At 43.7% G+C, this 15,518-nt stretch overlaps 1 protein-coding gene across 1 annotated transcript; it reads left to right on the forward strand.

Moving 5' to 3' along the window:
- The first annotated feature begins 97 nt into the window (after positions 1 to 97).
- On the forward strand, positions 98 to 14,254 carry LOC115514814 (histone H2B type 1-C/E/F/G/I). The gene is made up of 2 exons (XM_030317003.2): positions 98 to 525; positions 14,177 to 14,254. Exon 1 carries the CDS (start codon positions 136 to 138, stop codon positions 514 to 516), a length of 381 nt encoding a protein of 126 aa, XP_030172863.1. The 5' UTR covers positions 98 to 135; the 3' UTR covers positions 517 to 525; positions 14,177 to 14,254.
- The last annotated feature ends 1,264 nt before the right edge of the window (positions 14,255 to 15,518 follow it).

Consider the following 15,518-nt stretch of genomic DNA (forward strand, 5'->3'; position numbering starts at 1 on the left):
ATGGATGACAGCCTCACGGCTGGTCTTCCAATGAACTAAGACGCGGTCTGCATCCTTCATTAGCATAAAAGCCCTATAAGTAGCAGACATTCGCTTCCTGCTTTCACTCCACTTCTGGCGTTCTGAGGTTTTAAGATGCCTGAGCCAGCCAAGTCCGCTCCCGCCCCGAAGAAGGGCTCCAAGAAGGCGGTGACCAAGGCGCAGAAGAAGGACGGCAAGAAGCGCAAGCGCAGCCGCAAGGAGAGCTACTCGGTGTACGTGTACAAGGTGCTGAAGCAGGTGCACCCCGACACCGGCATCTCGTCCAAGGCCATGGGCATCATGAACTCGTTCGTCAACGACATCTTCGAGCGCATCGCGGGCGAGGCGTCGCGCCTGGCGCATTACAACAAGCGCTCGACCATCACGTCCCGGGAGATCCAGACGGCCGTGCGCCTGCTGCTGCCCGGGGAGCTGGCCAAGCACGCCGTGTCCGAGGGCACCAAGGCCGTCACCAAGTACACCAGCTCCAAGTAGACTCGCCAAGTAAGCGCCCTCTTACCCAACCCCAAAGGCTCTTTTCAGGGCCACCCACATGTCCCCTAAGAGAGCTGTAATCAAACACTTGAGTTTGCATGGGGGAGTTAGCAAGATATTTACGTTAAGGTATTCTACTTTAGAAAAAGCCATTGCCCATGTAGGAATAAGTAGGTTCTTTGTTTTTAACGGTACTAACAGACGGAAATGAAGGTGATACTAAGCACTGCCGCATTTTATGTGCCAAATGTTCTATTCCATTACTCTATGCTCCGGGGAGTTTTCAGTGAAAACGCATGCTGTTTCGGGTCCGTGCTGTCTGCCTTATGCGACTCCCAACCTTCATAGGTGGCTGGTGGCTTGTAGTTAGGATCCACATACTGCTGTAGAAGACGCCTGGTCAAAACTGCTAGGTAACTTGCCTCCAAGGAGTCTGAACTGAAGGCAAGCAAGTACTAGGGGCGGAGAAAGGAGGTGGGTCGACGGGAAGGACGCCATTGAACTTGGCATACTCAGTCTCCCAATAGGGAACCTTCCGGTACCAGATACCGCAGGCAGTCTGTGTGTGGGGAAATTCCACTTTAAGCACTTCACTCGTGGACTTTGCTCCAGGCAAAAGTTTTAAGGCGTAAAAAGCGCTTTCTACGTTTGTTTTACTCAAGTCACGTTTTCAGTACCGAGTGGTCAAGTTTGCTTTTTCCATTAAAAACATGGGAGGGTACAGGGAATAAACTTTGTTACAAAAGACACAAAGACCTGTACAATTTCGGATAAAATGCAGGACAGTGGCAGACGCTGGTCACACTAGCTCCTCAGCCAAACGCGAAGGTTTCCTGAGTCCTTCAACTGAAATTGGATTTTTTAAATTCTCCTACGTGCCTATTGAGCCTGCTTAAGGACTGATGGTCCAGTCCAGACTGACCACCTGTCAACGAATCAGGTTACCCCCAAAACGTGCAAGTTCACTATTACCAGGTTGACTACAAGGGGTTGTTTGTTGTTTGTTTGTGTTCTTGTTTTTCTCCGTCGCTTCTCCCCTTTTCGTCTTATATAAATTCTGGTCTGCCTTTGTTGGATGAAATAATTCTATAGTTTGTTCTCCCTTCTATACAAGTGAAGGGGAGGCTACTCATGAACTACCTGACCATTTATTTCTGAAGGTTCCACTAAGATGTTGTTTACCTAAGTCCTACCATAGGAATCAATAGAAACGTGTGACCTGGAAAGGAACCTTGTCCAGCCCTGGGCTGTTGGGAGTCTTATGCTTATCTTCCTTTGGTGCTTGCAGGCTGCAACGTATTCTTGCCCAAAGTTGTTTCTTATTTTGGCTTTTCCTGATTGCCCTTTGCAGATCGGGTACACCCTGCTGGCTTTATGTCAGATCGTGAAGAGATTAGTTGGTGGCAAAGGACAGGGAATCTGAAGTCTAGATCATTTGTTAATTTTTCTGGGGTTGATTGTGTTTATGTACTATTTGTTCTTATAATTCTCTGGCATTTGAGAACACATGAACAGGAAGCTGGTCTTTTCTTTCTGGCCTTTAATGTGATCCCCTGGGTTTGGTGTTTTATGTTTGTATGCTGTGGATTCCTGAAACTAAAGATAAGAGTCTCTTTCCTCCTTTCCAAACGTTCTTTTCTTGTGTTTTCTCCTTACATATCCAAATAGTTGTCGGTATCTGCAAAAACAGCATCCCTGCTTCCAAGATAATGCAAACACACACTGGCAATCCGTAGTAACTTTTGACTTTAAGAAAGCGGTTAGGCCTTACAGGAGACTAATGACAAGAAAGAAAAACAAGTTAACCCAAATCTCCAGCGTGCAAAGGCCTGGTCTCTTGCGAGGCAGAAGCCTCTGAAGTTTATGATTCAGCAACACCAAAATTATGTCGCTTCGGGCTTTTCAAGGTAGAGAGAAGAGAGAAGAAACATGGTATCATAAATCGCGCTACTGAGGTTGGACCAAAGTGAAGGGTTCCGATACCTTTTTTTTGGGAATATTTTCTGTTTTGTGAATACAAATGATTTCGAGCAAGTTGTCTACTCTACCTCAGCAGGGGATCAGTAAATTACAGTGGAAACTTATTTACATTTTCAAGGGCTTATATAAAGAGTGAAAGACACAATTGAACGTAAGAGAAACTAGGAGCTAGAGAGTATAACGCTAGAGGAAATAAGTCAGTCAGAGAAAGACAAATGCCCTATGATTTCACACGTATACGGAATTTGAGAAACAAAAGGAGCAAAGGGGAAAAAGAGAGAGAGGGGCAAGCCAAGAAATGGATTCTTAACTATAGAGAGCATACTGAGGACTGTCAGAGGGGATGTTGGGGGGTGGGGGTGTGTGTGCTAAATGGATGGTGGGGATTAAGGAGGGCACTTGTGAACAGCGCCTGGTGATGCATGAAAATGTTGAATCCCTATTGTGCTCCTGAAACTAATATTACACTGTATGTTAACTAACTGCGACTTAAATAAAAACTTAAAAAAGAGAAACTCAAATCAAATAAACGTTCTCCCGATGTTTAAGTGTGCTGCCCCTTTAAACTATAATTCAGAGAAACAGAAAAGTTTAACTGTGAATTTAGTGGTTTTATTTATTTATTTATTAAAAAATTTTTTTTAATGTTTATTTATTTTTGAGAGAGACAGAGACAGAATGCGAGTGGGTTGGGGCAGAGAGAGAGGGAGGCACGGAATCCAAAGCAGGCTCCGGGCTCTGAGCTGTCGGCACAGAGCCTGACGCGGGGCTTGAACTCACGAACTGGGGGATCGTGACCTGAGCCGAAGTCGGCTGCTTAACCCACTGAGCCAGCCAGGTGCCCCAAATTAGTGGTTTTAGTTAAGAGGTTATAGGATAGGAAACAAAACAGAACTCTATCATTTTTGAACAACTTAACATTTTTAGTTCATGATATGTAATTTTATAGGAAAATAGCACATATTTTTAATCAAGTAACTTTTTGGATACATTCATTGGCTTCACACTTTTGCTTTAGAAATGGCTTTTTGTCTTTTTCTTTGTTATTGTCATGATGTAAAAATAACATTAGCATGATATTCTAGTTCACACAAGTCTAGGGTTTCTTTTCTTTTTTTTTTCATTTTATTTATTTGTTTTTAATAGGAAATTATTGTCAAATTGGTTTCCATACAACACCCAGTGCTCATCCCAACAGGTGCCCTCCTCAATGCCCATCACCACCCTCCCCTCCCTCCCACCCCCCATCAACCCTCAGTTTATTCTCAGTTTTTAAGAGTCTCTTATGGTTGCCTCCCTCCTCTCTTTTTTTTTTCCCTTCCCCTCCCCCATGGTCTTCTGTTAAGTTTCTCGGGATCCACATAAGAGTGAAAACATACGATATTTTCTCTGTATGACTTATTTCACTTAGCATATCACTCTCCAGTTCCATCCACGTTGCTACAAAAGGCCATATTTCATTCTTTCTCCTTGCCACGTAGTATTCCATTCTGTATATAAACCACAACTTCTTTATCCATTCATCAGTTGATGGACATTTAGGCTCTTTCCATAATTTGGCTATTGTTGAAAGTGCTGCTATAAACATTGGGATACAAGTGCCCCTGTGCATCAGCATTCCTGTATCCCTTGGGTAAATTCCTAGCAAGGCTGTTGCTGGGTCATAGGTAGGGTTTATTTTCTAAAAAAAAAAAAAAAAAAAAAGAAAGCAAGCAACCTTAATTAATTTGAACTTATTAAATTTCTTCCAGTAGGTTTACTGGTTAGAAGAGTTAAGATCACTTTATTTAAAATTACACATCTGTAAATTACACACTGAACTAAATTAAATCATAATAGATAATATTTTTTAAAACAGTTAATGTTCATAATGTTGCATAAAATCACAAAAGCTCAGCGTGTCAGCTTAAATGGTGAATTCACAACCTATACATAACTGTAAGAATTTTAAGGCATATTAAATTGAGTATTTAAATGCCTAATCTTTGGATACCTGGACAATTTCTGAATTAGAGGGTACAAAATATGCATCCCTAAAAACAATTTGGTCTATGCAAGGCCCTTATTTTTACACAGTTGAGAATGACCCTAGATTAACAAGTTAGAGAATGTGGAGATGCCTTAGGAGAATGGAAGTAGATATATTCGCTTACTTTTGCCAGGAGAGAACACAATCACGTGGTTCTTTTTTTTTTTTTTTTAAGGTTTATTTATTTTTGAGAGAGAGAGAAAGCAATCAGGGGAGGGGCAGAGAGAGAGAGGGAGGCACAGAATCCAAAGCAGGCTCCTGGCTCTGAGCTGTCGGCACAGAGCCCGATGTGGGCCTTGAATCCACGAACCCTAAGATCATGACCAGAGCTGAAGTCAGACGCTTAACTGACTGAGTCACACCTGCTTCTTTTAAGGGCTGTTATTAACACACAGAGTTCTGATCCTATTAAGTATTACAGCTGTAGAAAGACACAGATATGCACACAAGATCATGGCTGTATTTCGTGTGTTTATTTATTACGGTAACAAATGGAAGTTGTTACCATTTGTTAACGTAGTAAATTCAGCTTAATGTGTGTTTTATGCATGCTGATTAGTTAAATATACTTCAGAAGTGAAGTTAAAGGCTTTTGAATTGATCATTATAGACTTTATCATTATATTTATCTATGGTATGGGTATATCCAAAAACACATGCACAGGAAGGTTTACTAGGATTCGTTAAAACAGAAGCAAAAAAACACTACAAGAAAGAGAAAAATTCAGGATTCAAATGGAACTTTCAATATATTGTGTCTCTGCCAAGTGTGAGATAATTTTCAACAAAAGTGCTTCGTGTCAAAGAACCTGCTCCCATCACTTTATGCTGTGTTTTACAGGGCACTCTAAAATATGACTGCAACCATTTCCCCATTTTTATATACCCATGATTTATGGTTACGTCTTAATGTAATAACCAGTTTGCTCTGACAAGTTTATTTTTCACTGTCCCAGATTCAAGCTCTGACTACAGATCAAAACACCAAAAAGATTTCTTTTACACTGGGCCTTGCTTGACAGCCATTGGGTAACCAACGATTTATTCCCTCCACTTAATGAGAGGAGGGACGATAAAATAATTAGGTGTGTTTGTATTTTTCAAATATTGATTGCCAAATCACTGCTTGGTCTGCTCTTTATAATAATTCCTAAATTTTCTTGTCTTCACATTTTTTTGAATGTTATTTATTTTTGAGAGAGAGAGAGAGAGAGAGAGAGAGAGAGACAGAGTACGAGCGGGGGAGTGGCAGAGAGAGAGGGAGACAGAGTCCAAAGCAGGCTCCAGGCTCTGAGCTGTCAGCACAGAGCCCGATGTGGGGCTTGAACTCACAGCTATGAGATCATGACTCGAGCTGAGGTCAGGCGCTTAACCAACTGAGCCACCTAGGAGCCTTGAATTCCTAAATTTTCCAGTCTAAACCCAGCTTCCCAAGCTCCTGATGAGAGTAAATCATATAACTTTGTAACAACTGTTCTCACACTAAGCTCGTTTTATGCCGGTTTGTCTGATGTCCCACCCTGATTACAATTTTTGACACATTATTTGGTAGTTAATTGTTTCTGAAGAGTAATCCGGGTAGATCTTTACTGTTATGTTTTAACTTAACTGTTCCCTATCATCAATAATTCAGTGGGGGGAGGATAATTACTCATGAGAGGAAAAGGAAGAACTAAAGAAAATCTGAGTAGTTACAATTAAAGGTAATGCTAAAGAAAATACCCCAACTGCAGTGTGAAAAACAGCCCTTAACGTTTTCATCACCATCAATACTATAACAACAATTTTCTAGCTTGATTTCTGAAAATAAAATCAAATATAACCGGCCCCTCAATAAAAATTGACTATCACAGGGGCGCTTGGGTGGCTCAGCCAGTTAAGTGTCCGACTTTGGCTCAGGTCATGACCTCACGGTTCATGGGTTCGAGCCCCGCATCGGACTCTGTGCTGACAGCTCGGAGCCTGGAGCCTGCTTTGGATTCTGTGTCTCCCTCTCTCTCTGCCCTCCCCTGCTTGCACTCTGTCTCTGTGTCTCTCTAGAATAAATTAACACTAAAAAAATATTGAAAATTGACTATCACAAATCTCTCACACTCTTGCATAGCCCAACCATCTCCAGACTTTACAGTCATGTAACAAAAAAATAACTCCCATGACAAGCACAAACCAGTTCAAAATTTACAAATATGTTGATTAGGCCAAAGACGCGACAAGTGATTGAATCTCACCTTATTTATAATTAATATAAATTGCAAAACTATAAAAGTGGGGCAAGGCTGCAACAGCCACCTTAAGAACTACATTAACGAATCAATTTCATGCTATTGTTAAAATTTATGGATTTTTCCCCACATGGTAATGCCTTTACTATTTGTGAATGATAAAAAGATCATAGGTAAAATACCTTCAAAAATCTGTATAAAAGTATTCATATTGGACATCTGTCCATATCATCCCCCATCTACTGAGAAGATAATACGAGAGAATTTAAAGTAAAATTTGCCCCAAACAACTTAAACTTACGGTGCCAAAATTTTAATCTTTCCCCTAATAATAATGATAACGTGTCCACCCCTGAAGATTCTCATAAATTCTTATCATTTGAGATTGTACCAAAAGATCCGTGTGGCTTGGTTTCTCTTCTCTTTTGACACGTTTTGCTTTGGGGTGTTCTGATGTTGTTGTATATTATGAATAACTAATGTTATTCATACACTATCGTAATTGAACAAATGGAAGTTACCTTTGGAAAGATGTCACCACACTCACTTCTACAAAATGTACACTTACAGACTACATTCAAAGAGACTTCAAGAAGTGTCTCGCTGTGACATCTGTCACCCCACTGCTGGCCAGGGTTGATTTGGCTGGTCTGGCTGGCTAGGCTGGCGTCCCCCTTCCTCCCTCACCATTCCATGTGAGTCCCTTCCGGGGCTGTGCTAGGTCGGAGAGGATGACCTTCCCCGATACAGGAGGACCATTCTGTGGTCAAAGGTACAGGAGTAGCTGTGCTCTCCCACCAGAATCTCCCAACACGCTCTCAAGGTCCATTTGTAGGAGGAAGTAGGGGACTCAAGCTTCCAAGATTCCAGATACGTCCATATGAGGCTCTGCACGTGGCAGTACGCTCCAGGACAGAGGGATATTTGATTCTCAGTGCAGACATATGTAGAATCTCACCACTTTGGTATAAATTCCTATTGGAAACACAATCCGAGACTCATTAAAAACTCTCCAGAATTCTGGAAATAGGAAGCTTGCTCTTATGATTCTACAGGTCAAGATGAGATCTAGAGTCGACCGTTTCTTCCTTTTTCTTCCTCTCTGTTTTGCCTTTTTCTCCAGTATCCATCTTTCCAACAATTCGACTTTGGATTTGGTCTTCCTCAGTATTGAATAGAATAGAATAGAATAGAATAGAATAGAATAGAATAGGATTCCTCAGAGCCTAGACCTCCATACCTTGGCTAAAATTTCCTAAACAAGAATGAGTGCTTCCTAGTGTACTTCTGACTGTGGCTCAAATTACAACTGAAATAGTCAAGAAAAATGATACATGTTTAACTAAAATATATCAGAATGATCTTTGAGAACTATTCTAAGTAAGACAAGCCAGTTAAACACTTGGAGACTACCTTGACTTCAAATACTTATATGTGTGTGATTGCTCTCATACCTTTTTTGACCAAAGTCAAAAGTGGGGGAGTTGAGAAATTCCTGTGCCAGAAATGGTGGAGACATGGCCTACCCAAGACGGAGGTGCTGACTGAGGGTTGGAGGAATATTCTATGCAGAGACAGCCTGTCCCGTGCTCCACAGACAATCTTGAGAGTTTCTGAAGAATCGCTAATTATTTTCTTTGAAAGTCCTCCTTGGTCTGTGTAAGAACAGATTGTCCAGGCTAAAAATAATGCACAAACGTAACATCCTGTTCTTACTCTGCAGGCTTTTTCTCCCCCCGTCTCTGTTATAGAATCATCTTTTTTGACTTTGTTGGATGGAATCAATGTATTGCTTTGTACGCAGGAAAACAGCCGGCTAGAATTACCCAAATGTCTTTGAGTTTCTGTTTGACAAACCTACCACTCTGAGCCTCTGGGTGGTAATAATTGCTTACTCATGAAGCTGGGGTGAGGATTAAATGAAACAGGAAATATAAAGCACTCGTCCCAGGGACGGTTTCATGGCAGTAAAATAGCTCCATGGTGAAAAAAGCATAGCGTCTGGAGACAGAACCTCTAGGTTTGACACCCCCAGCTCCCTACTTATTAACTGTGAGACTGAGGCAATATCCTCATCTCATCTGTGTGCCTCAGTGTCCTCATTTGTGTCTTTTTTGTTAATTATTATTTTTTTTAATCTTAAGTAGGCTCCATGCCCAACACGGGGCTTGAACTCATGACCCCGAGATCAAGAGTCACATGATCTACTAACTGAGCCAGCCAGGCACCCCTGGCCTCGCTGGTGTCTTGAGGATGATGGTAATAGCGTCTACCTTCTAGATGTTTGTGGAGATTAAAGATCTTTAATGCACAGAAAGCACTTTTGAAGAGTGCCCGGCACATGGTAGGTGCTCAGTGTCTGCTGATATTTGACAAACTTCATTTATAGCTTTTTTTATACCCCTAAAGGGACCTAAGGCAGATTATGATGATCTTGGTAAAAGCCGGTTTTTCATAAATCGGGAATTTCACAAGTGATCTGATATAAAAAGAATGCCAACCGATTTCACCATGTTTTACCCTGGTCCAATAGGTTGAAAGAAAATGCAGTCCCCCGCCCCCCCCCACCATACCCCATATTTAATGACCTCTCTAGGCCTCTTCCTAAGGGCATAAAGAATGATCCCCGCATTTCTCTTGAGTCTTCCAGATTTGGAAGGGTGTGTAGATTCAGCACTTTGCTAAGTAGTCCCAGACGTCCTAAGTTAAAAGGCATTAAACATTAGTTTTTCCTAACTTTCACCCTGGGCCATCCTGGATGACCAAGCGGAAAAAGAAATGGGGCCGAATACACATCTGCCGGTGACCTTTCCTGCAAGATATTCTAGGCTCAGATGAAAATGTCTAGACTCTGCCAATCAGCTTGACATCTTCAAGCACTGTGGGTTCATTATAATTTAAGGAGAAGAGAGTAAATCTGGAAAACGAGCTACTTTTTGAGTGAGGAAGAGGAAGGCTTTGGTTGGCTCAGTTGAAGACTTAGGTAGCTTTATCATCCGGTAAGCAATTTGCATTGTAGTTGATAGAAAGGCCTGTTTCTTTCTGCTATGGTTTTTTGTGGTGTTAGATGTCCCAGCTGTTGGCTCTGACAGGACAAAGGAACGGCAGTGGCGGGGCTGGTCTCATCGAGGAGCAGACAGACGTACCTAGAGGAGGCAATACTGGCGTGAAACCTTGACCTCATCCCTTAGACTAAACTTGTCTTCTGACCCTCTCAAGTGCTCTAAGTAAAAGACTTGCCTTCAAAAGCCACAAGGATAAACCTTTGTTCTCATTCTTTTCTCCCTCTTCACTTTCTCCTTTATTTTCTTTTCCTTTATTTTTCTTTTCCCTTTTCTCCTCGGTTATTTCTTATTGGCCCAAACTCCACTGTGGGACAGCATATAAAAACACAAAAATACTGAAGATGGAAATGTGCCCCTTTTACTGCTAGACTTGCTTAAATAGCTGTGGCGAGAGATAGTGGGTGCTAGGTTTGAAAACACACACACATTTGGGCTTTAAGGCACTGAAATAAATATAGTTTTTACAGCTGAGAAAAGTCAATGAAATCGTGTATTTAAGAATCGTACCGAGATGGTGCAGGTTCTCAGACCGCGAAGGGAAGGGAAGCTGCTAGGCGGGAGGGTGGGTCAGTGATACCTGGCGGGCGTCAGGGTGAGGGCTTTGGGGAAGGTCTGGGAGAGTGCTCAGGGGTCTTGATTGTCAGGGTTAGAGCTGGAACTTGGCCCAGTCAGTTCTAAACATAAATAAGACTGAATGGATTGCAAATTTTTCCTATATTCTTTTATATATATATGTGTGTGTGTGTGTGTGTGTGTGTGTGTGTGTATTTAGGGCATACATATGCTTTCATATTTATATGTATTTAGAGCTTATATATGCATACACACACACACACACACACATACATATGTTTCAAACATTTTTAGGTGTACAACAAAATTGAGAGGGGGGTACAGATTTCCATATACCCCGAGTCCCCACACGTGCATAGCCTCCCACCCTAGCAACATCATTCACCAAAATGGCACTCTTTTGGATGACCCTACACCGGCATATCACGATCGCGCGGGGACCATAGTTGGCCTTTGCGGTTCCCTCTTCGTCGTGTACATTCTATCTATGGGTTCGGACAAATGTGTCATGACATCCATCCATCATTATAATATCACACAGAGGCTTTTCACTGCCCTAAAATGACCAGAGATTTTAATCAGCAGGAACTGGAGGGAAGGGTCGCGGGGCCTCTGTCTGGTGGGGCGTGTGAACTGGGGCATCGTGAGTGGTCCCCATGTGCCTGAAGGAGATACTTCTCTTGCCTTTAGGATTCTCCAGCGCACTTTGACACACCCTTCCCCTCCACCCTGTGCCAGGGCCCTCCTTCTCCCCTCTCTTTTGTCTTCCGACACCCTGCTTTCCTGGCTCTCTGCCACCCACATACACTGGACCTCCATTTTAAAAAAATTTTTTTTTCCTTCCTTCTTGCCTAGAAAACCCTACTCATCACCATCCCACAGGCATCTTCCGGCCCATCGCTTCCCAGTTGTCCGGTGTGAGCATTGCACAGTTTGTACTTAGTTGTGACCCCTTGTCTACTAGTCTTGTCCAACAGGCTCTGGGCTCTGATTTGGTCACCACAGTATCCCTAGGGGCTGTCGCCGGGCCTGGTGCACAGCCACACACATAAATGACGGAATGAATCAGTTCATTCACTAATTTTTGTGGAATGCCTCCTGTGTCCCAAATTCCCATGTACATATAGCAGTGAACAAAATCACAAAATCCCTTCCCTCGAAGAGCTAGGACTCTAGGGAGGTAACAGAATAAATAGCTAAAATGTCTGATCTTTCAGAAGGCAAGTGTCATCCAAAAAACCAAAAGCCAAACCAAAACAAAACAACAAAGGCGGGCATGAGGACGATGAGGTGGGGGCTGCCGTGATGAACGAGGAATGAAGATCTGAGCAGGGGGCCCCAGGGTGCGTCGGGCTTGACTGGGAGACCAGATCCAGGATCAAGGTGCTACTACGAATAACAATGTTGAGTCCGCTTCAGTAGACAAGCCTCAGGTCAAAACAAGGTGGGTGACACTGTTCTATGAAACAGATCTCCCAAACCTAGGGGCTAACCAGAATAGATAGGTCACTCTGTTACACAATGTTGTATAGTGTCCCGTCACAATGGGGGGATGGGGCTCGACTCCATGGTCCTTCAGGGACAGTTTCCTTCTGCCTGGTGCCTCAGATGTCCCCGGGTCTTAGAGAACTCTGCTGGAGCCCGGACATCCGGCCTGCAGACAGAAGAAGGAGGCTTTCACGGGCCAGGCCCCGAAGCGGCACACGTTATTCCGTCCACAAGATTTTGATCGGAACTCAGTCCCAGCACCCCTAACCTGCCAGGGAAGTGGGAAAATGCGGACCGGCTGCGTGGGTCGGCGCAAAAAAAAGCCGATGGATTCGGAGCAAGCAAGTGCTCGGGAGTCACGAGGTCCAGCTTTCTTCCCAATCCCTCTCCCCCTCACCCTCCGGGCCCTCTTAAAGGTCAAAATGGTTTTTCGTCAGGCAGTGACAACATCCAGCACAGAAAGAATGAGGAGGGAGCCGTGGGGTGACTGAGTTCTTTCTTTTCTCCCCCAGCCCTGAAGGACCACCCTCTCACCATCAGTGACCGTCTCCTTGGAAGGGGACAAAGTCACTGCCGTCCCGGGGCTCACATCGTGGCTGCAGAAGACAGACAATAAACAGTAGTTATTATACACAATTATATAGAATGTGAGAAAGGAAAGGTGGGTCACATGTGGCAGTGCCTGTCATTTTAATATGTTCACTAATGAAAATGCTTCATGTAACCATAGCTGCTAACACTGGGGTCGCACTTAGCCAAGCACCTTTCTGAAGGTTTGCTCTATTAACCCAGTTAATTCCCAAACAATAAAACGGTCACTGGAAAGCACACGGGGAAGAAGAACCAGTGATGAAGAAAAGAAGAGAAATCAAAGTCCACCATTGTCCCTCTGGCGTGTTTCGAGGACCTGTCTGTCCCTCCTTCTCTGGTTCCGCGGTCCGTGTGTTCGTTCGGGTGTGAGCGGGCGAGATTATGTGCGAGCTCACAGAGGGAGAGCCGGGGGATGCCTCCAGTGCGGGCCTTAAATTGGGGCCTCTTTAAGGGGTTTAAAGTCACACGTGGCCCTTGTCATTGTTCAAGACCATGACATTTGAAGGGGCAGTGAGTCCGTGAGATGCACTCTCGGAATATCAGAGGTCACATCTTGAGTCAGCAGAGGTGGGCGGTGGTGTGAGGGGCAGACTGTCCCTCACCAGCTAGAGAGAACTGCCTTCTGTCACCCGCCCCGCAGACCACCAGGCCCTGCTTCAGGCGAATCTCTCCTAAAACTTACCTGAATGTGACCGTGATGGCCCTTTTGTAAGTCCATACAAAACGTGCGGCAAAGTCTCTGTGTCTGTAAAGTGAAATGATCGCCTGGGCGTTAGACGTGTCCAGCACGGGTTATAGTTATGAGTCCTCAGACCCGCCAGGTGTGCGAACACTTGTCACGGAACCCGGATGTCCCCGCCAAAGGGTCGTGTCAGTCCGCATGCATTGAAAGAGGGGGGGGGTTCCCTAACAAGGAAACCCTGCCAATGTCTTCCTGCATGGGGTTCCATCGCCTCCGGGGATAAAATCAGGTTTGCCTCTGCTTGTTTGTCAAGACGACGGGGAAAAAATGCATTTTGTAACATCTCAAGAAACAGACTAGGCATTTATTCGGGCGCATTTCCATTAGATATGTTTCATTTGGCTTATTTCAAAGGCGGTGGGGGTGACTTCATCTGTTAGCAGCGCGATGAACACCCGAGAGAAGGGTGGCTTCCGGGATGGTTTCAACCGCTCCCTGTGGGAATACCGAGCTGGAACTCCAACCCATGGCCGTGCATGGGCCTTCCTCATCCCTCACGGGCAGTCCAACTCACCCCCAAACACCCCACCTTAGACTACCCCCACCACCTGGCCTTTGTCACTGTGGTACCTTTGCGAAAAACCCTGACACGACAAATTCTTACTCGTCCTTCAAGACTTAGCTCAAATGTAACTTAGGAGACACTGACTGGACCATATTCATCCTTTATTTAAGAGTCTACAGAGACTCCAGAGGGTGGGAATCGCCACCCAACAGCCGTGTCACTTGGGAAGCTCAACCTTCGCCTTCTCATCTATCCAGCGAGCAGGTGCCTCATAAGGTTGCTCCAAGATTAAATGCGTTGGCATCAATAAAGCACTTAGAACACACACTGCCTGGCACAGAACGAGCTCCCAGTGAAATTAGCCGTTGCCATTACCGCTGTTGTCTCAGTCAGAGTCAAGTACAGTGTCAGGTATCTGATGAATTATAGAAATGAATTGATCAATCAATCTCTCTCTTTTCATAGGAGCTGATGGGCTGCAGACATCTTTTCCCACCACTGCTCACTGCTAACCACCGCGGCATCTCTCACGTAAAACAACAAGTGACGCTACGAGAAGATAAATGGAAATATTTTTAATGATCATGGAAGGCTCAGTAAGAACCTGGCTAAAATATTTTTTTCTGAGTATAAAAATATTAAATGTTTATTGTAGAAATGTGTAAAAAGAAAAATATATAAAGAAGAAATTAAAATACTCCTGGTATCTCTTTTTTGTTTCAAAAAAAATTTGTTTAATGTTTATTTTTGAGAGAGAGAGAGAGAGCATGAGCGGAAGAGGGGCAGAGAGAGAGGGAGACCCAGAATCTGAAGCAGGTTCCAGGCTCCGAGCTGTCAGCACAGAGCCTGATGTGGGGCTCGAACTCATGAACCGCGAGATCATGACCTGAGCCGAAGTCAGACACTTAACCGACTGAGCCACCCAGGTGCCCTGGTACTTCCTTTTAATATGTATGTGACAAATATGTATAGATGAATATGAATACATAAGGTACACCCATAACATATATCATATATAAAGCAAATTTAGGTACCATGCCATAGATACACATATATAATTTTCTAGGTAATATGCTTAGAAGCACAGTTTTTAAAAATGTCTACTTTTGAGAGAGGGAGAGGGAGGATCCAATGGAGGGACAGAGAGAGAAGGAGACACAGGATCCAAAGCAGGCTCCCTGCTGACAGCAGAGAACCTGATGTGGGGCTCAAATTTACGAACTGTTGGGGCGCCTGGGTGGCTCAGTTGGTTGAGTGTCCAACTTTGGCTCAGGTCATGATCTCACGTCTTGTGAGGTCCAGCCCCATGTGAGGCTCTGTGCTGACAGCTCAGAGCCTGGAGCCTGCTTCGGATTCTGTGTCCCTCTCTCACTCTGCCCCTCCCTCACTCATGCTCTGTCTCTCTCAAGAACAAATAAAAAACATTAAAAAAAAATTATGAACTGTTACCTGAGCTAAAGTCAGATGCTTAACTGACTGAGCCACCCAGGCAGCCCTAGAAACACAATTTTTTATGAATGTATCATTACTTGGGTTATTAGTCCTCTGTTATTGGCTACCTAGATTGAGTTCTATTTTTATGCATTATAGATCATACAGATCACACATCTTTGTTTAAATATGTGATCATCTCCTTAAGATAGACTTCTAGAACTAGAAATACTAAATCACCAGGTCACAGCATTTTTTAAGGCTCTTAATACAAAACATTGCCAAAGCACCATCTAGAAGGACCATGCCAATTTATAATCCCAACATGCTGTTTACACTGAGAATTTTTTAAAGCATTGTTAGCCTGACAGGCCAA

This window comes from Lynx canadensis, chromosome B2 (assembly GCF_007474595.2).
Source record: "Lynx canadensis isolate LIC74 chromosome B2, mLynCan4.pri.v2, whole genome shotgun sequence".
NCBI classification, from domain to species: domain Eukaryota; kingdom Metazoa; phylum Chordata; class Mammalia; order Carnivora; family Felidae; genus Lynx; species Lynx canadensis.

What these genes read in the sequence shown, in the direction of transcription:
- LOC115514814 (XM_030317003.2), top strand. Translation starts at nt 136, where the DNA reads ATGCCTGAGCCAGCCAAGTCCGCTCCCGCCCCGAAGAAGGGCTCCAAG.